At 51.5% G+C, this 20,100-nt stretch overlaps 1 pseudogene and 1 gene segment (V, D, J or C); both read right to left on the reverse strand.

Moving 5' to 3' along the window:
* Positions 1-4,728: 4,728 nt before the first annotated feature.
* LOC115642213 lies at positions 4,729-5,377 on the reverse strand (annotated as a pseudogene).
* An 8,076-nt stretch (positions 5,378-13,453) lies between these two features.
* Positions 13,454-14,118, reverse strand: LOC115642214. The segment is given in 2 exon segments: positions 13,454-13,893; positions 13,987-14,118. Coding segments are annotated over 2 exon segments (486 nt in total).
* Between the last annotated feature and the right edge of the window lie 5,982 nt (positions 14,119-20,100).

Genomic DNA, 20,100 nt, shown 5'->3' on the forward strand with positions numbered 1-20,100 from the left:
CCGACCCCATGCCTAGGCCTGGGGAGATTCTAGACAAGCAGAGGGCGATGGAGAACTTGGCCCTGGCAGACACTGATAACATGTGCACCTTTAGCCAGACCTGGGAGGAACAGGTGTCCCAGGTGAAGAGGGGGCTGGGCTTCCTCAAGGAGGTGGGACTGACGGTAAAAGCTGGAAAGTGCAAGGGGGGACGGCAGAGGTGTTGTGTCTGGGCCACAAAGTGGGAAGTGGCTGCCCAAGCCCAGAGCTGGCCAAGGCCAAGATGGGGGCTCTTAACCAAGAGAGCCCGAATCACAGACCGGAGGGCTGGGGAAAGACCCAATCCCAGCTTGAACCCCAGGGGTACTGGGGTGGCAAAGGATGTGGGCTGCATAAACCTTCCCACCTGTGGCCTGCAAGTGCCATCAAGCACACCTGACCTAAGGAAGGGCGCGAGACTGGACTGTCCTGGTGTAACTCACACCAAGGAACGGGAGAGATGCTGGGGCATCCATGGGAATGTTGGTGGGTTTGAACTTCCCCAGGTCACTGGCTGAAGTGACCTCGCTCAGTTCAGTCTCGAAGGAGGGAGAGATGTGATGAACTGGGAAAGTTCTTAATGTTTTCTCTGAGTACTGTGTTGGTGCCTCAGTGTCCCCATGGCAGTTCTTAAGTATCAGGCAGAGCAAAGGGCCAGTGCACCTAAATGCCTGACCCTCTGTCTCCTAGCAACTGGTGGCCTGGGCCCCTCCCCTGCAGAGGTGCCAGCTGAAGGTGTTGGAGACAAAGGGATCAGGTGACCTCCTGGCCCTGGAAAGGAGCTGAGCAGAGAGGAGGGGCTGGGAGGGGTTGTTAGTCTGGAACTGGCTGGGGTCAAGGGTGGAGGGCAGACCTGGGGTCTGGCTCACTGCCCCCCAGAATGGACCCAGCCGAGGGGTCCGGTTTGCTGTATCTACAAGCTCTGTTTTAGACCCTGTTCCTGTCATTGAATAAACCTCTGTTTTACTGGCTGGCTGAGAGTCACGTCTGACTGCAAAGTGGGGGTGCAGAACCCGGTGGCTTCCCCAGGACCCCGCTGGGGTGGACTCACTGTGGGAAGCGCACGGAGGGGCAGAGGATGCTGAATGCTCCAAGGAGAGACCCAGGAGGTGAGGCCGTGTGAGCTTCTTGCCCTGAACAAGTCTGCTCCAAGGGAGAGGAGGCTCCCCGAAGTCCTGACTGGCTTGGTGGGGAGCAGTTCCAGAGCATCGCCCGGTGACTCCGTGACAGGGTGTGAGCCCAATTCCCTGGTTATGAATTTAGGGCCTGATTGTCATCAACTTATAACAAGGAGTCCAGTGGAACTTAAAAAACTAACAGATTTATTTGGATAAAAGTTTTCATGGGTAAAAAACCCTCTTCTTCTGATGCATGGAGTGAAAATTACAGATGCAGGCATTGTTATACTGACACAGGAAGAGAAGGGAGTTACCCCACAACTCTGGTTCTCCATTTGTAAGGTAACTCCCTTCTCTTCAGGTGCCAGTATTTTTATGCCCGTATCTGTATTTTTCACTCCATGCATCTGAAGAAGTGTGTATGTGAGGGTTACTCACGAAAGTTTAGGCCCAAATAAATCTGTTAGTCTTTAAGATGCCACTGGATTCCTCGTTGTTTTTGTGGGTACAGACTAACACGGCGACCCCCCGATACATCAAATTATCCCATCCTGTGGAAGGGGTCTCCAGAGTCCCCGCCCATGTAAACATTGGGTCAGTGACAGGCCGGATTAACCTTTTATGGGCCACACACTAAACATATGTGTGGGCCCCCATGGGGGCAAAGGAGCATGGCATGGAGAGGTGAGTCTGCAGAGCGAGGGGCCAGCCAGGGCCAATGGGGCATAGCATGGTGGGGCCAGCCCCGCTCCCTCCAGACCAGTGCGAGGGCACTGTACAGAAATTGGCAGTTGCCAGGCATACACTGGCCCACCCAGCCCTGTACTGCCAGCATGCCCCTTCCCCTGCTGGCCATGACACGTCACACAGCCCCCGACTCCCTATGCCCAGCATCCCCCAAACTGCTATGCCCCCACCACAGACCCTCCACCACAAATGCACAGTGGCACGCACACCTCCACCCCTGCCCAGCACCCCCCACACAACCACACCACTATTTCTCAATGCACTTCCCCACAGCCCCACCATCACAACTACACAGCACCCCACTCAGACCACCCAAGCTGGTGGGTAATATAGACGTGCCCTTAGTCTCTTTGACTGTGTGAAGCCACTTTAGCGCAGCATGGTCAGTCTGCAGGTGGACTCTGTGGCTCCAAATGTATGGGCATAACTTCTCCAGAGCGTACACAATGGCATAACATTCCTGAGACGGACCAGTGGCTTTCCCTCTCAGGGCAGGTCTTCACTACCTGCTGGATTGCCAGGTAGGGATTGATCTAGCAGGGATTGATTTACTGCAGGAGTCCCCAACACGGTGCCCTCGTGCATCATGGTGCCCGCAGGGATATCTAAATGTACCTGCATCCTGGACGGTGGTCGAGCGCCCGCCGAAATGCTGCTGAAATTCTGTGGGATTTTGGTGGTGACACCTCTGGATGACACTGCTTGATTTAGACCAGTGGTCCCCAACCTTTTTGTCTGTCATGCGCTGGATGAAGGACCATGGCGGCAGTTGAGCATCCGCCAAAATGCTACCGAATTTCTGCAGCATTTCAGCAGTAAAGCCTCTTGATGACGTCGCTTATTGGCGGCAAGCAGCACCATCGAGAGACGTCGCCACCAAAATGCAGCAGAAATTCGGCAGCACTTAGTCGGATGCTCGACCGACGGCCAGGACTCGGGCGCATTTAGATGCCACTATGGGCACCATGGTGCCCATGGGCACTGCGTTGGGGACCCCTGGTTTAGATGGTGCTGGTCCTGCCATGAGTGCCGGGAACTGGATATAATGACCTCTAGAGGTCCCTTCTGGTACTTTGATTCTAAGTCTTCACGTACGTATTTAGATGGTCCTCTGTGTTTGTGAGTTTTTTGTTTGTTTGTGTGTTTGGAGTAGAAAAAGGGGTGAGAATAGCTCTTAGCATGGCAGTGCGTGAAACGGAGCAATTACAGGTTGAATCATTATAGAATGAAAATGAAATGGAACCAAAATCTCAGTTTCCCTGCTGCTGGATGGGAAGTTTCTCAGGATGATTGGCCGGTCACTGCTCAGACAGACCCAGGGGACTGCGGACAGTGTCTCCGGGTGCTGCCTGGGCAGAGAGAGGCACAGATTTGAACAAGACACTTCTCAATCTATTTGCATATTCCCTTCCTTATCAGACACAAGTTCCTGCCCTTTGCTTCACTCTCAGTCTTGAAGAAGAGAACTCAGAGGGCCCCTTAGTCTGTGTTGTGAAGCGCCTGGGCTGGGGGATCATGTCTGTGCTTTTACCTATGGGAGAAGTAAAATGATCTCAAATCCCAAGACATCCTTCCCTGGCCTGATAGAGCGTGTTCTGGGCTCAGGGAAAAGCTTCTCTCATTCCTCCCTTCCTTTGGGTTAGACTGTGGAGACAGGAGTATTTGGCAGCAGGACCAGAATCTTAGAAACTCTCTGAGTCCAAGAGGAAGCAGGTTCAGCTTTTTGTAGCCTGGGAGCCCTGACAGTGACACCTGGCTGGTAGCTAATGCAGGGCGGGAATGTCACACAAGCCTTTGGGGAGTCCTGGGCCAAATCTCACTCAGTGGGAGCTGCGTTCTGTGACCCTAGTGCCCCCCTGGCCCCCCACCAACGGGCCTCTGCTTCTCCCTCAGCAGCCGCCTCTTCCTGAGCTACCCCCTTAAATCCAACCGTGTTCCTGTCTACAACCCTTAGTCACGTGACTGTCCCTAATGCCCTCAGTGCCAGCCCTGGGTGGAGTGATGTCATCATGGTTCGAGGGGCGGGGTCTGTTATCTCCATGGTGACTCTGTGACATTGTGGAACTTTACTGTGGGTCAGGATGTCTCAGCTCCACCCCCTGACACCCGCGGAGAGTCCGGGCGTCAGTGGGGTGAAAACAATCCACCAGCCGCTTGGGAAAGTCCCGGCGGTGCCACATCCCCAGGCTCAGCGGAGCGGGGTTTGTTCAGGCGCTGGGTGATCTCTGCCCACAGCCCCGCCCGGACTCTGAATGGCCCATTTCCATCTCCAGCCTCCATCTCTCCGTGCCTCAGTCTCCCCTCTCTGAACCAGGGGCTGGGATAGTTCCCGGCCTCCCGGCGGCGCTATGGGGAGAAAGGCGATAACCGCTTGTGAAGGGCCGAGATGCCACAGTGAGGGACCTCACACCGGTTATAATGAACTAATCACCTTCCGCTGCGTTAATCCGCGAAACATCCCAGTTTGCTGAAAGGGTCAGAGCCTCCCTGGTGTAAATCCGGAGTAACTCGAGTCTGATGAAAGCAGCTGCAGTGACTTTACACCAGCGGAGGATTTGGCCCCAGGGGCAATTCGCTCCATCCGTTGGGTCTGATGCGAACCCCAGTGCGCTTGTCCCGTTTATACTGACAGACGCTGTCCTGTGAGTCTGACACCGAGACGGGCCCCGGGGGAGCTAACGCGTCAGGTCAGCGAGGGGAGAGCGACTCAGAACAGGACTCACTCCGGATTGGGGTTCACAGTGAAGCGAGGGGATCTCTGCACCCAGCGGGGCTCTGGGCAGGAAGGGGAGACACGTTGCCCGGGAACGGAAGGGTTAAAACTGCCGGGAGGTTTGTGTTACATTCACCCGGGTGCCGGGTCTCCTGTGTGAGCCCGGAGCGGTGTGTGTGTCACTGCTGCCCCCGCGCGGCTGCCGGGAGAAGGGCGGTTCCGCAGCCTGGGTTTTTGTAGGATCACAAACCGGTTTCGTGTCACTGTGTCTCTCGCACAGTGATAGCGGGCGGTGTCCTCGGGCTTCAGGCCGGTCATTTGCAGATACAGCTCACTCTTGGGATTATCCCTGGAGATGGTGAATCGGCCTTTGACTGAATCAAGGTAGTATGTACTACTCCCACCGGGGTATATAAGCGACCCATTCCAGTCCTTTGCCAGGAGCCTGTCGGACCCAGCTCATGTAGGCGCTGCTGAAGGTGAAGCCGGAGGCTTTGCAGGAGAGGCGGAGAGAGTCTCCGGGCTTTTTCACATCCCCTCCGGACTCCACCAGCTGCACCTGGGACCGGACACCTGGGAATAAAGACAAGTCATTAATATCGGTATAAAAACAGCGGTAACGCAATATTCTTCTAACTCTGCCAGTTATTCAGAGGAGGAAAATACCTTCCAAAGCGGCTACAACGAAAATCACAAGGAGCAAAAATCCCATTTTCCCTGGTGCTGGAGGGGAAAGTTCTCAGGGACTGGCTGGTCACTGCACAGACCCAGGGGCTGCGGATTGTGTCTTCGCCTGCAGCCTGGGCAGAGAGAGGCACAGATTTAAACAGGAAAGTGTCTCTCTCATTTGCATGTCTCCGCTTTATAAGAGATACACACTCCTGCTACCAGTGATCTGAGTAACTCACCCTAAGGCTCCTGGTGCAGGAGTCAGAATGTCCCGTCCTGTGTGTCTGTGCAGCGCCGGGCACAGGGCGTTGGGATGCTCCTGACACTTTCAGACCCCTGGGAGCAGTGCCAGCTCTTGGTTTTTTGCTGCCCCAAGAAAAAAAAACAGCCACCCCCACCCAGCCCCTTGTGTGTGTGGCTTTTACACGTTTGCACTTTACAATGTTGTTGTTGTTCTGTTTTTTATTTGTTTGTTTGTTTTTTACTGGGTGCGGGACTGATGCAGCATTGGGCAACGACTGCACCTGAATCTGCCTGAGTCGGGTGTATCTGCCTGAATTTCTTATTGAGACAGAGGAGCTGAAAATCCCCGTGGGCCACCAGAGCACCTGAGTAACTCGTGCCCCTGAGATATGTGCGGGGGGGGGGGAATACAGGCCAGAGAGTGGCATTTCAAGAGGCTTAAATCACCGAGTGCTTTGCGGCCCGGGCGTCACACCTGAGTCTCTTGAAAGGAGGCTCCGGGGTTGTGCAGCCACGATCGGAGGCTGAGCGAGAGCCCTCCAAAGGGGACAGTTCTCTCCTGAGACAGCCCCTGGCTTTCCTGGGCACGCTCCGTATTTCAGTCTTACTAGGAGCTGGGCTGCTGCTTCTGAGCGTTCTGCTCCTTTCGCCCATTTAAAATGAGCCCGACGTCCCCCAAATCATTAACTGACGTGGGTAAGGAGCACTGGAGAATTGCCTGCTGTCTGACGGGTGCTAATTCCGACACTGCCACTCAGGGCCAGCTCCGGGGGTTTACCACCCCAAGGGGTGGGAGAAAAAAAAAGCTGCGATTGGCACTTCGGCTGCAATTCTGCGGCAGGTCCTTCCCTCTGAGAGGGACCGAGAGACCTGCCCCCAAAGAGCCCGATGTGCCGCCCCTTCCCCTTGGCCGCCCCAAGAACCTGCTTGAGGAGCTGGTGCCTGGAGTGGTCCTGCTGTCACTTGATCAAAGGGTCTGGCCGTTACCTCTAAAATGCTGTGCCTGAATGAAAGGATTTCTCCTGGCTCAGATTAATTTCCAAGGGGGCGAGGGTGGGAGAGAAGAAGGGGGAAAGCCGAGATAACCCTTGGGGGGGGTATTTCATGGCACTCTGTCCCGGTGCACCTTGCTGAGCCCCACCGGCTGTACTTCAGCGCAGGTTACCTGGCTGGTGGCACTGACAGTGTTACTGGCCACTCTAGGCTTCCTTCCTGACCCTGATAAGTTCTCGGTGGCTTTCTCGCTGTTCCTTGGGGGACTCCAGCTTTAGGAACATGAAGTGGCTCTTGGTGAACTCTGGGGTCAGGCTGACTTTGTAGCTGTAGGCTGGTGGGCTGCTGCCCAACACATCCAGGGAGTTGGTGGCACTTTGTTGCCTGACGAGAGCTGGGGGTTGATGCTGGAATTTTTGAAGCTGTTGGCCGGAATGCCGCTCCTGGAAATGTGCCGTCCCAAGCACCTGCTTGTTTTTCTGGTGCCTAGAGCCGGTCCTGAGAAGTACTGTTTGACCTGCCCCTCTCCAGTGTTTAAAGACAGAGCTGATTAAGCTCCATAGACAGTCTTTTGTTCTGCTCTCTGTCTGTGTATATATATCTCCTCAATATATGTTCTATTCCCATGCACCCGAAGAAGTGGGCTGTAGCCCACGAAAGCTTATGCTCAAATAAATGTGATAGTCTCTAAGGTGCCACAAGTACTCCTGTTCTTTTTGTGGATACAGACTAAGGCTGCTACTCTGCAACCTTCTTTTGTTCTGTTAAGTGACCACTACAGCTGGAATCACTCAGTGCTTTGGCAAGGCACCTTCTCAGATTCCTCAACTTCTGCTGCTTTTAGCCCTGGCGAGACAGGCTTAGGTAAAATAGTCCCTCTTGGTGGCACAGGGACAGTCCGTTCCTTCTCTCCACTAGTCTTTTTAGCTTGTTTTTTTTCCCTTATGGGAGAGGATGCAGCCTCCCCACCTACTGAGGCTTGCTACCCTGCTGCTCCCAACCTACTGGCCACAAGACTCCTTCTCTCTCTCCCCCTCTTCTCCCAACAGGGGAGGGTTTAAAAAGGTCTCAGGCAGCCCTTAGTTGGAATCAGCTGATCCTATTTGACCTGAGGTAGCTCCCTCACAGCTGATTCTAATTCATACTCTGGTAACCCCTTCTCAGCTGAACCTGATTGACCTGTAGTTACCACTCCTCAGTTGATAGGGAGGAGGGCCTTTTAACCCTCTGAGACTAATTTCTACCCCACCCTCCTTGCAGCTGTCTGTCCTGAGTTTACCACAGTGCTTAGACCTGCTGTGGGGCAGTGTGTCTGTGGAAGAGACGCCCAGTCTGCATTAGCAGCGAGGTTCCCCCACCGAGAGCTCAGCTGAAATCACTGAGAGCTGGTGGAGCCTCAAGAGACCAACTCACCAAGGTCACAGTGGCAGGCGGCAGCAGAAGGTGACGGTGCAGGGCCATTGGCAACAGAGCAATGGACTGAACAGCGGCACAATGAAAAACAGTGGCCAGACCAAAGAGTGAGCAGCTGGAGGAACGAAGAAAGTGCTTTCTTGGCCCCCAGCTGGGAGGTGACCTCATGTGAAAGCACCTCTGAACTCTGAGTCTCCACTGACCAAGGACAACACCGGTGAGTGTTAATGAGGTTGTTAAGAATGCTGGAAATACAACGCAGTTCATGCGAACAAACACAACTGTGACATCGTACTTTCTATTTAAGCAAGACATACCACACGCTACCAAACTGGAGGCCAGTGTTAAGGGCATTGTCACTTGTTCATCCTGAAGTTGAACACTCTTTCTGACTTTATCATTATCTTTCTGCAAGAATCTCAACTGACTGGCTAGAACGGAGGTGGGCAAACTACAGCCCACAAGGCCATCCTGCCTGGCTTCTGAACTCCCAACCGGGGAGGCTAGCCCCCTGCTGTCTCTCCCCCCACCCCCAGCCTCAGCTCGCTGTGCCAGCAGTGTGGCTGTGTGGATGGCTCCAGTTGGGTGGCATGGCTCTGGGCAGATTTGACAATGAATACAGAGTGCCCTGGCATGGGCCCCCCCCAACAACAGGGGACCCCAGAGCTGGGCTCCTGGGCAGCTCAGCACTGGTGCACCCGCCTGCAGGGTCAGGGGAGCAGGCATGCAGTGCGGGTGGTTGAAGCATAGGGAACCTGGTGGAGGACTCCGTAGAAGCACCGGGCAGCCGCGCAGTCGACAGGACAGAAGTGCTGCTTTGACAGGGAAACCGCCACCTCTCTCCAGCTGCGTGACTGCTCCTGTTCCTCCTGAGTCCTCCACCCATGTTCACAGGGCCACATTCGGAAAGGGGCTGGAGAATGGATGGGGAGGTTCTAGGGGAGTGGTTAGGGGCAGGGGGTCCAGGAGGGCAGTTAGAGACAGAGGTCCTGGGGGGATGGTCAAGGGATAAGGAGTGGGGGGGGTGGATGGCAAGGAGATCTTAGGGGGGCAGTCAAGGAGCAGGAACTAGGAGGGTGCAGATAAGGGGTAGGGGGCAGGTTGTTTGGGGAAGCATAGCCTTCCCTACCCGGCCCTCCATACTGTTTCACAACCTCAATGTGGTCCTCAGCCAAAAAGTTTGCCCACCCTGGGCTTGAAGCATGTGGTTCAACAGTGAAAGACTCAACAGTTGAAAAAGTGAAGAACTCTCTCAACACATTCCAAAAAAATTGCATACATGGCTGATGATTGCACCGATGGAAATGGGCATCAAGTATTCAGTGTTTGTGTACATTAGCTTGATGTCAGGGGTAGGTCAGTAGATGCATTTCTAGACGTTCAAGTTATAGAAGACACATCGGCTGGATCTGTGACAACCCACATCTTAGAAGAGTTAAATGCTTGTCAATAGGACCCCAGACACATGCTGCTTGTGCATTTGATGGAGCTGCAAACTTCTCTCGAAGACATGGTGGAGCACAAGCTTTGCTCAGAGAAAAGTGTAACCCTAGTCTCTCCTATACACACCGCAGAAGCCATCTATTCTAAGTAGCAATAGTACAAACTGCAGACTCTTCTAAAGACATTTTAAAAAGCTATAAATTTATTGTCTTCATTATATTCTTTTTTCAGTAAGAGTCCGAAAAGACTGAATATCTTAGAAAATATAGAAAATACTCTGGGACTGAAGTTCAATCAGTCCAACCTGGGAAAACCCTCTGGCTTTCTCATGAGCCACTCTTGACTGTTGTCTTAAAATTACTCTAGCTGTTATTACTGGCTTTGGAAAGTATCTACCAAAATGAGATGGATCTAAGTAGTGAGGCTGATGGATCATTTTTGCTACTACGTTACAAGAAGACTATTGCCATTCTCTCTCTTGTAAGTCTACTGTTGAAACCACTTGTGTCATTAAACAATGCCATCCAGGCATCTGCTACAATAGTAGCAGATCTTTGTCCAGTCATAGAAGCTACATTTGGATCAATCAGAGAGCTATCCATTGAAAAAGTACTGGAAGAAGCAAAGACTTCAGTCCAGAAGTTGAGTAATGAAGTCATTTATATTGAATCATTAAGGGAAGAGGACAAGAAGTGTTTGTTAAGACTACTGAAAAATTACACAGACCTGATTATTAAAAATCTACAACAGTGACTTCTAGATTCTACTCAACCTCTATGTAACTTTTACAGACCCCTGTCCTATAAAACACCAACAGCTGAGTGGAGTGAGACACTGCCAGCAATGAGGCTGGAATGTGCTCAGGACAGAATAGAGAAATTGAACACAGAGTGGATGGAATATTGTACGATGAATGAATGAACATTTGACTTCAACTTCTTTTTTTATCATCACTAGTGGCGTGAGCCGATCTTTATGCCATATTTCCTGGGATGAAAGAAGTAGGAATTCATCTCTTGCTACTCCCAGTCACAACAGCTACAGTTGAGCTTTCTTTTTCATCATTGAATAGAATTTTGTGTTCGGAAAGAAGTCGCCTTCTGCCTGATGATGTGAATGAACTAATGAGTATATCAGTTGAAGGAATGTAAGACCAGGCACAGGAGAAGCCACAATAGATGAACACATTCCATCCAAGAAGTTCATTAACAGAGTTGAGCAAAACTATTACAAGAAACCAAGAAGGATGGAGATGTAGCACTTCATACAAGGCTTGAGCAGCCAACTTTAATCTGTGTGATGATTTTAAAACATGAGTTAAATCTAATAAAATGGCCATGAAACATTTTCAGTTCTTATTATGGTGTCATACAGCCCCGTACAGCCCCTCTTCATCCTCACGGTCCTATCCCCTATTGGCCCTGACCCCTCTGTAAATTCAAACCCTCCCTCCCAAATTTAAATTACTGGGAAAACACTGGTGATGTCATCAAGGGCTGAGGGGCGGGCAGGGCCGTCCTTAGGCATAGGCAACATAGGCAGCTGCGTAGGGCACCTGAAACTTTGGGGCACCACTGGGTCTTAGTGTCCACCCGCTTGTTTTCCTATCCCTGTTCTGACCCTTCCTGCAGGCTCCCACAGATGGCTGCTCTAGCCTGGTGAGTCTTCCTTGGGAGGGAATCTAGTAGTTAAAAGTGAAAAAACCTCCAGCCTGCCAGACCTATTAGCACAACATTGAAACTGTTAAAGAGACATTCAAGGGGTAATAAAGCCATTTAACAGGCATTTGCCAACCCCAAGGTATATACTGACAGGTTTCAGAGGGGTAGTCCTGTTAGTCTGATCAGCAAAAACAAGGACGAGTCCTTGTGTCACCTCAAAGACTAACAAATTATTTGGGCATAAGCTTTTGTGGACTAGAACCCATTTCATCAGATGTCCACCAAAGCTTATGCCCAAATAAATTTTTATACTGTCAGTTTCTGACTTTACTGACAAAAACAGTTGTGCATTAATGTAATATACACAGAACATGTCAGTCTATAGGACCTTAGTTTAAAATTTGCTTTAAAAATATTTCATTAGTGAGCTGGTGAAGATTATAAAATCACATTTCTAAAAAATTCTTGCATAGAGTTTTAGATGCACAATCATCTTTAGCCTTAAATGTGTGGATCTTCAGACATAGTTTTTTTAATAAATCCTTCAAAAGACCTCCCTTATCTAAAATACACATTTTAATTACTATACTTAAAAAAAAAGTGCTTCCAAGTCTTCCTGTTCTTTCTGTCCATCCCTTCACCCCCTCTCCCCCCACTCCCCACTGAAGAGAGCCCTTAAAGGGACAACAGTCCTTCCCTTCCAGATAGCTGGACAAAGAGTTCCCTTTCTTTACTTCTGACTATCCAACAAACTAGTTTTAAAAGAACCTTCCAGCAAAATCAGTACCTTAGTAAGACAAAATCTTTGTCATACCTAAAATCTTTGGAAACATTTTTTTAAAGTTGGTGAAATTTCATAACCATGTCTCTTGTTATGGAGATCAAACAAAGTAAATTACTGTTCCCTTTTTCTAAAAGCAATGAACATTGTTATGAACACACTAAACCTCTCTGATTAATTTAAAAGAATGTCTTTGTTTCAGTGAGTTAAATATGTAGTAATCTGGAATGCTGGCTTAAGATTTGAGTACATTTAAAATATAAATTCAGTTTATAAATACTGATGAAGAAAATGTAAAACAGAGAAGAGCTGCATCATGTATTCCATTATATGTAATGTTGTATTCAGCAGGACAGCTGACTCACCCTTACTATGAAGTTTTTGCAAATAAATCTCTGACAAACTTCAGGGCATATCAAAAAACCTGTGACTGACATTTTTTATTCCCAAATTTTAGTGCTTTTAATTAGGTATTCTTCATGTCCATTCTGCATGAGGGAGAGGGCATGAAAGTCTCTGCGGGAAACTCCGCCAGCATGAGGCAGGCCCGGCATCTCATTATCCTTTGCTGTCAAGTCCCTCCTCCCCTCCCCCAGCAGGCTGTGAGCTTGGGCTGCCATCCGGCATAGGGGCACCAGTTTAATAATACTGCGTAGGGCCCCATAAATCCTAAGGACGATCCTGGGGGCGGGGTCTGTTATCTCGAAGGTGACTCCTTGACATTGTGGAACTTTATTGTGGGCTGGATCCTTAGCTGCACCCTTTACGTTAAGGCTGTGATTTCCAAATGTCACTTGGATTAAAAAACAAAACAAAACGTGAGTCTCTTTTGAAAGTCCCAGCAGTGCCCACATTTACCCGCTCGCTAGAGTGGGGCTCATTCACCTCCACCCCCTGACACCAGTGGAGAGTCCGGGTAGTGATTTCCACATGTCAGTGGGGTGAAAACAATCCACGAGCCGCTTGGGAAAGTCCCGGCGGTGCCACATTCCCAGGCTCAGCGGAGCGGGGTTTGTTCAGGCGCTGGGTGATCTCTGCCCGCAGCCCCGCCCGGACTCTGAATGGGCCATTTCCATCTCCAGCCTCCATCTCTCTGTGCCTCAGTCTCCCCTCTCTGAACCAGGGGCTGGGATAGTTCCCGGCCTCCCGGCGGCGCTGTGGGGAGAAAGGCGATAACCGCTTGTGAAGGGCCGAGATGCCACGGTGAGGGGCCTCACATCGATTATAATGAACTAATCACCTTCCGCTGCGTTAATCCGCTAAACATCCCAGTTTGCTGAAAGGGTCAGAGCCTCCCTGGTGTAAATCCGGAGTAACTCGAGTCTAGTGAAAGCAGCTGCGGTGACTTTACACCAGCGGAGGATTTGGCCCCAGGGGCAATTCGCTCCATCCTTTGGGTCTGATGCGAACCCCAATGCGCTTGTCCCGTTTATACTGACAGACGCTGTCCTGTGAGTCTGACACCGAGACGGGCCCCGCGGGAGCCACCTTGCCAGGTCAGCGAGAGGAGAGCCGCTCAGAACAGGACTCACTCCGGATTGGGGTTCACAGTGAAGCGAGGGGATCTCTGCACCCAGCGGGGCTCTGGGCAGGAAGGGGAGACACGCTGCCCGGGAACGGAAGGGTTAAAACTGCCGGGAGGTTTGTGTTACATTCACCCGGGTGCCGGGTCTCCTGTGTGAGCCCGGAGCGGGGTGTGTGTCACTGCTGCCCCCGCGCGGCTGCCGGGAGAAGGGCGGTTCCGCAGCCTGGGTTTTTGTAGGGTCACAAACCGGTTTCGTGTCACTGTGTCTCTCGCACAGTAATAGCGGGCGGTGTCCTCGGGCTTCAGGCCGGTCAGTTGCAGATACAGCTCACTCTTGGGATCATCCCTGGAGATGGTGAATCGGCCTTTGACGGAATCAGGGTAATATGTACTACTCCCACCCGTGCTTATAGCAGCGACCCATTCTAGCCCCTTGCCAGGAGCCTGCCGGACCCAGCTCATGTAGTAATCGCTGAAGGTGAAGCCGGAGGCTTTGCAGGAGAGGCGGAGAGAGTCTCCGGGCTTTTTCACATCCCCTCCGGACTCCACCAGCGCCTGGGACCGGACACCTGGGAATAAAAACAGGTTGTAAATATCGATATAAAAACAGGGGTAACACAATATTCTTCTAACTCTGCCAGTTATTCAGAGGACGAAAATACCTTCCAAAGCGGCTACAACGAAAATTACAAGGAGGAAAAATCCCATTTTCCCGGGTGCTGGAGAGGAAAGTTCTCAGGGACTGGCTGATAACTGCTCAGACCCAGGGGTGCGGATTGTGTCTCCGGGTGCAGCCTGGGCAGAGAGAGGCACAGATTTAAACAGGAAAGTGTCTCCCTCATTTGCATGTCCCCGCTTTATAAGAGACACACACTCCTGCTGCCAGTGATCTGAGTGACTCGCCCTAGGGCTCCAGGTGCAGGAGTCAGAGGGTCCCGTCCTATGTGTCCGTGCAGCCCCAGGCACAGGGCGCTGGGGTCCTGATAACACTTTCGGACCCTTGGGTGGAATGACCAGCTCCCTGCATTGACTTTATTTCACCACCTGGGAACTGAGGGCCTGGCTATTGTGAGGTGATATTGGGGCTGGCGGGGACTCAGCTCTGGAGCCCCGTTCCAGGCTCACAGGGGCCATGCAATGTCTGGTCAGGGGGGTCAGTGTCCAGGGAGGGGTCGTGTCGCAGGGATCCACTGGGCTGGGCCACCTGCTGGAGAGGGAAGATTCCCCGTGGCGCGGGGAGGGTTTGGGGACGGAGGCCCCATTCCCTTCCCGGCAGTGACCGGCTCCATTGGAATGATCCGTGACACTAGGGACGTGATCTGAGCAAGCCTGGCTCATGCTTCGGGACGGGTCTGGGGCCCGCCTGTGGGTGCAGGAGGGAGAAGCATGGTGGCGGGGAGTCTGAGGGCAGAGTTAAGGTTTTGCAGTGGAGCCTCCCTGACATTAGTGGGCCGAGAGCTGCGTGTCTGGGAGATTTTCTTTAGGGGGGAGTCGAGGGAGGATTCAAGGCTACAGAGAAGGAAGATGATTCTGCGTGACTGATATTTATATTCGTGTTTCTATTCCTGTTCCCAGTCACACGCCACTTTCCATTTCCACTGGGATTGTAAACTCGGTGGGACTGAGGGAGGTTTTATGGTCTGTGTCTGCACCGTGGGCTAGAACTATGGGAGCCTAAACTATAATTAAGAGTATAAGAGGGGCCAGACTGGGCCAGACCAAAGATCCATCTAGCCCTGTGTCCTGTCTTCCCACAGTGGCCAATGGCAGGTGTCCCAGAGAGAATGAACAGAACAGGGAATCACTGAGTGACCCATCCCCTGTGGCCCATTCCCAGCTTCTGGAGACTCTGGGAGCCAGGACCACAACCAGCACCAAATCTATCACCGCTGAGCATCATCACCAAGATCATTTACTTAGTTAATTACTAATAAGCAATCAAATGCCGACAGAAGCTTTCTCCTTGTTGTGTTTAAAGAAGTTGTGTGACTTGAACACTACGTGTTTTAAAACCATCCCCAGGATGTAATATTGAGGGATAACAAAAAACAAACAAACAACCCACAAATATTTCCATTCACACTGACTTTCAGACAAGTATCAGAATTCATGCTGAGACACAGATCTCCATTCCCATGACTACTCATGTTCCCTTTCATATCCCCACACTCATTCACACACATTGGAGAGAGAGAGAGAGAATGTTCTCAGGGAATGTCTCATAGACAGTTATACTGAATGATGCTCAGACGATGAGGGTGGGTGGCTCCATAATGCACCATGGTACTAGGCTCTCAGACTGGCTGGAGACCAGTTCATTGATGAGGTTAATCGAAGTGAGACTATGTACAGGGCAGAGAGTTAAATAAATCTATAAACAGACATGACCCAGCTCTCTGGCATTGACAAACAGGGATTTGGGGAATAGCCTTGTTCCCTTACGTAGCTGCCAGGATTTGTGTTTTCACCTCTCCTACTTTCTATCCACACACGGGAACAGAGAGGTGAACATGGGACTATTCTGGGCTTCTGCTGCAGCTACCAGGAAGGTTTGTGTCTGAGCCCAGGCTGGCTTCCCCTCACATTGTCAGCGTCTCTACACAAGAAGCACAAGACCTACCAAGGTAGAGGAGGAACTATGTCACACAAGTTACACATCACTCCTGATGTATTGAGGTGCAACCCCTCTACATAGCAAGGTGCTGCCTCTCACCTTGTACATGTTGGTTTGAACAAAACAACTCTATCCATCCTATTACCCTTTTGGCCCTGTCATTGGGGTGGGTCAGCCTGTTCCTTGTTATCTGTGTGGAGTGTACAAGTATGTGAATGTTCTGATCTCTGCTGTTCAGAACCTTTTAAGTCTGTCTCTTTCTGCAGCATCAGCCCTTTCCTTGCCAGCTTCTGTGAGCAGGGCCTGCCTCTGGCTCACAGCTTCACTTTGCTTTACGTTAGCAAGGTCTTGACCATTACCTTAGTTCAAGTCTAAGCCTCATACGGGCCTCTGATACCAAGGTTTATATCTCAGGAACTCCTTTTACTACAGGGGCAACCACATCTGCATGCAGTATTCAAGGTGGGGGCGTACCATGGATTTATATAGAGGCAATATGGTGTTTTCAGTCTTATCATCTGTCCCTTTCTTAATGATTCCCAACTTTTTGTTTGTCTTTTTTCGTTGACACTCCACATGGAGTTGATGTTTTCAAAGAACTGTCCATGATGACTCCAAGATCTCTTTCTTGAGCAGTAACAGTTAATTTAGACCCCACCATTCTATAGGTGGGATGATGTTTTCCAAGGTGCATTACCCTGCATTTTATCAATATTGAATTTCATCTGCCATTTTGTTGCCCAGTCACCCAGTTCTGAGAGATCCTTCTGAAGCTCTTCCTAGTCTGCCTGGGACTTAACTATCTTGAGTAGTTTTGTATCATCTACCAATTTTGCCTCCTCACTGTTTACCCCTTTCCCCAGATCACTGATGAATACGTTGAATAGGACTGGGCCAAATACAGACCCTGGGGCACACAACTATTTACCTCTCTCCATTCTGAAAACTGACCATTTATTCTTGCCCTTTGTTTCCCATTTTTTAACCAGTTACCAATCCAGGAGAGTATCTTCCCTCTTACCTCATGACAGCTTAAAGCTTCCACTAAGTTCTGTCTGCTCGTCCCTCTGCTCTTGTGAGATCCTTGGAGCAGTGTGATCTTGTGGGGGCACATTAGCCTGGTACTTGAGAATCCAGCAGTTTATTCCTGGCTCTGCTACTAGTATGATGGGTGATCTTGGGCAAGAAATAACACTCCCAGTGCCTCAATGTGCATGTCCTTGAAATGTGGGGGAAATTATATTGAACCTCCTTTGTCAGTGCATTGAGATCTATGAAGGAAAGCCATTACAGAATAGCTAGGTCCGTGGTTCTTAAACTGGGGATGCTGCTTGTGTAGAGAAAGCCCCTGTTGGGCTGGGCCAGTTTGTTTACCTGCCCCGTATGCCAGGGCCACCCAGAAAATTCTGGGGGCCTGGGATCTTTGGCAGCAGGGGGCCCCACTTTGGTGGTAATTCGGCAGCGGGGGTCCTTCCATTCTAGCACTCACCACCAAAGTGCCCCAAAGACCCATGAGGCCTGGGGTCTTTGGCAGCAGGGGGCCCCACTTCAGCAGTAATTCAGCGGTAGGGGTCTCCGCTGCAGGTCTTTGGGGCACATCAGCGGCAGGTCCTGGAATGGAAGGGCCTCCCACCACTGAATTACCTCCGAAGACCCGGCTGCACTTCAGCGGCAGGTCCCGCTTCAGCAGTAACTTGCCGGCAGGGGTCCTTCTGCCCAGGAGCAGAAGGAACCCCCGCCAGCAAAGACCGGGAGTGGAAGAAGCTCCGGGGGCCTGGGCCCCGCAAGAGTTTTCCGGGGCCCCTGGAGTGAACTAAGGACCCCGCTCCAGGGGCCCCGAAAAACTCTATTGGGGGTCCCTGCTGGGCCCGGGGCCTGGGGCAAATTGCCTCTCTTGCTCCGCTCTCTGGGCTGCCCTGCTATCTGCAGGTCTGGCTGATCATGGCTCCCACTAGCCATGGATCACTGTTCCAGGCCAATGGGGGCCAAGGGAATCAGTGGCCAGCACATCCCTCAGCCCACACCACTGTCCGCAGCCCCTATTGGCCTGGAGCAGTGAACCGCAGCCAGTGGGAGCTGTGATCGGATGGACCTGTGGATGGGGCAGGTAAACAAACCGGCCCAGCCCACCAGGGGCTTTCCCTACACAAGCAATGGCCCCAGTTTGAGAACCACTTTTCTAGAAGAATTGAAATAAATCTATCCAACTCTTTCTAGCAATGCTGGACTAGAAGACAAAATTAATATTTATTATTATTCTACCAGCACCTTAAATTAGTGGCAATTTGGGGGTTAGGGTCCCCTATGTTGTTATGAGAGTCCTAAGTGAAGAGACTCTGATGCAGAATCCTGCTCAGTCAGGCTGTGAATATTATCTCCCAGATGAGAGGCAGTGCACTCACATGCCAGCCTCAGCTTCCTTCGGGGGGTGGGAGAAGCTTTTCAGAGATTGCTTTGTAAAATTTAATAGGTGAGGTTGGGAGAGTGAAGGGTCCTTCAGGGAGATAGTAGCTCACTGGGTCTGTGGGCTACATAAGGATGGGTGAAAATATGTCCCATGTTACTGAATCATATAGAAATACCTGAACACCTGCTAATATTTGTGTCCAGGAGGCGGGTTATACACAGTGTAAGGTGCCAGTCAGCATAAGGGTGTCACGGTCTGTTCCCTACTCCTGTTTGGAATGGCCACTGCTAGAGACATTAGCAAGTTCAGCTTTATTTTTGTCCTTGTGTTCTGCTCTCTCTATTCCTTTTCCCTCGTGTATGTTTTCTGCCATGTGAGTGTCGTTATTTAAGATGAATTTTTAGGGGTTTGTGAAGAAATGTACACATTAAGGGCTAAGCTCCCAAGGGGCCATGGGCATTGCAAGGCTGTTGCACTTGCTATAAGTAATTAAAGACTCATTAGAGCAGGGACTTGTTTCTCCTGAATCCCAGAGGCTGCGGTTTTCTGAAGCGCCTGAAGGATTATAACAGGAATGGGGGGGTAGGGTGAGGAAATGCGGTGAGGAGCAGAGTGAGGGGCACAGAGTGTCCTGGGGGAAAGGGGAAGTTGCGGGCTGGTCTCTGCTAACAGTGCGGTCAGTCCGTGTCTGTATCTGGGGGGTGGGGGGGCTGAGGAGCAGAGTGAGGGGCACAGAGTGTACTGGGGGAAAGGGGAAGTTGCGGGCTGGTCTCTGCTAACAGTGCGGTCAGTCCGTGTCTGTATCTGTGTGTGTGAGCTGGGCCGGCTCTAGGTTTTTTGCTGCCCCAAGCAAAAAAAAAAAAAAAATTGGCTGTCCCTCCTCCCAGACATGAGCTCCCCCTCCTGCCCACCAATGGACCCCACCCGCACCCTCTGCTGCCCCAGCACTGGGCTCCCCCCAAACGTGGGATCCGCTACCAGCACACGGCCAGCTCCGACTCTGTCCCCATGCGGTGGAGCTGCTGGGCGGTGCGGAGTGGGAGTACTTCCAGGTGGCAGCGCGGGCTGCGGGGAGGTGCAGAGAACACGGCCCCCTCCCTGGGGCTTCGCAGCACTGCGGGTGGCCGAGGTGGATCAGTTCGCGCTCACCGCCCTCACCCCCGACATGCTGGCAGCCGAGGACCTGGAGAGCCCCCCAGACCTACTGCTCTTCAGCCTCACGGTGCCCTAGCCCAGCCCCGGCAGGAGGGAAGGCGAGGCTCTCCGGCTTCAGGGCTACCTGCTCAGCACCGATGAGCCCAGCTGGCCACTCACCTCCTCACACCGCCACCGCAGCCAGAGCTCGGCTCCAGGGGACCCTGTTTCCCTCCCTCCCTGGCTCCTCACTCACTCTGGGCAGGGCCGCCCAGAGGATTCGGGAGGCCTGGGGCAATGCAATTTCGGGGCCCCTTCCATAAAAAAAAAGTTGCAATACTACAGTAACACATATTTGGAAATGTAAAAAATAACTAGTGAAATACATTCAAAAATTAATTTGTAATAATTTGAAAATACACCAAATACATGATTTAAAAACATTAAATGCTTTACTGGTCTGTCTACATTTGCAATTACATAATGGGAAGTTGATGGGTGATGGTTGGTGCCAATGGGCTGTCACGGCCTGGGAGTGGTGCTGCTGTTGCCCAGGGCTGGGGGGGGGATCTGGGCTCTGGGTTAGGGGGTACCCAGCTCACAGGGGCTGGGTTCAGGACT

The sequence above is a fragment of the Gopherus evgoodei genome, unplaced genomic scaffold, assembly GCF_007399415.2.
Source record: "Gopherus evgoodei ecotype Sinaloan lineage unplaced genomic scaffold, rGopEvg1_v1.p scaffold_39_arrow_ctg1, whole genome shotgun sequence".
Taxonomy (NCBI): Eukaryota; Metazoa; Chordata; order Testudines; family Testudinidae; genus Gopherus; species Gopherus evgoodei.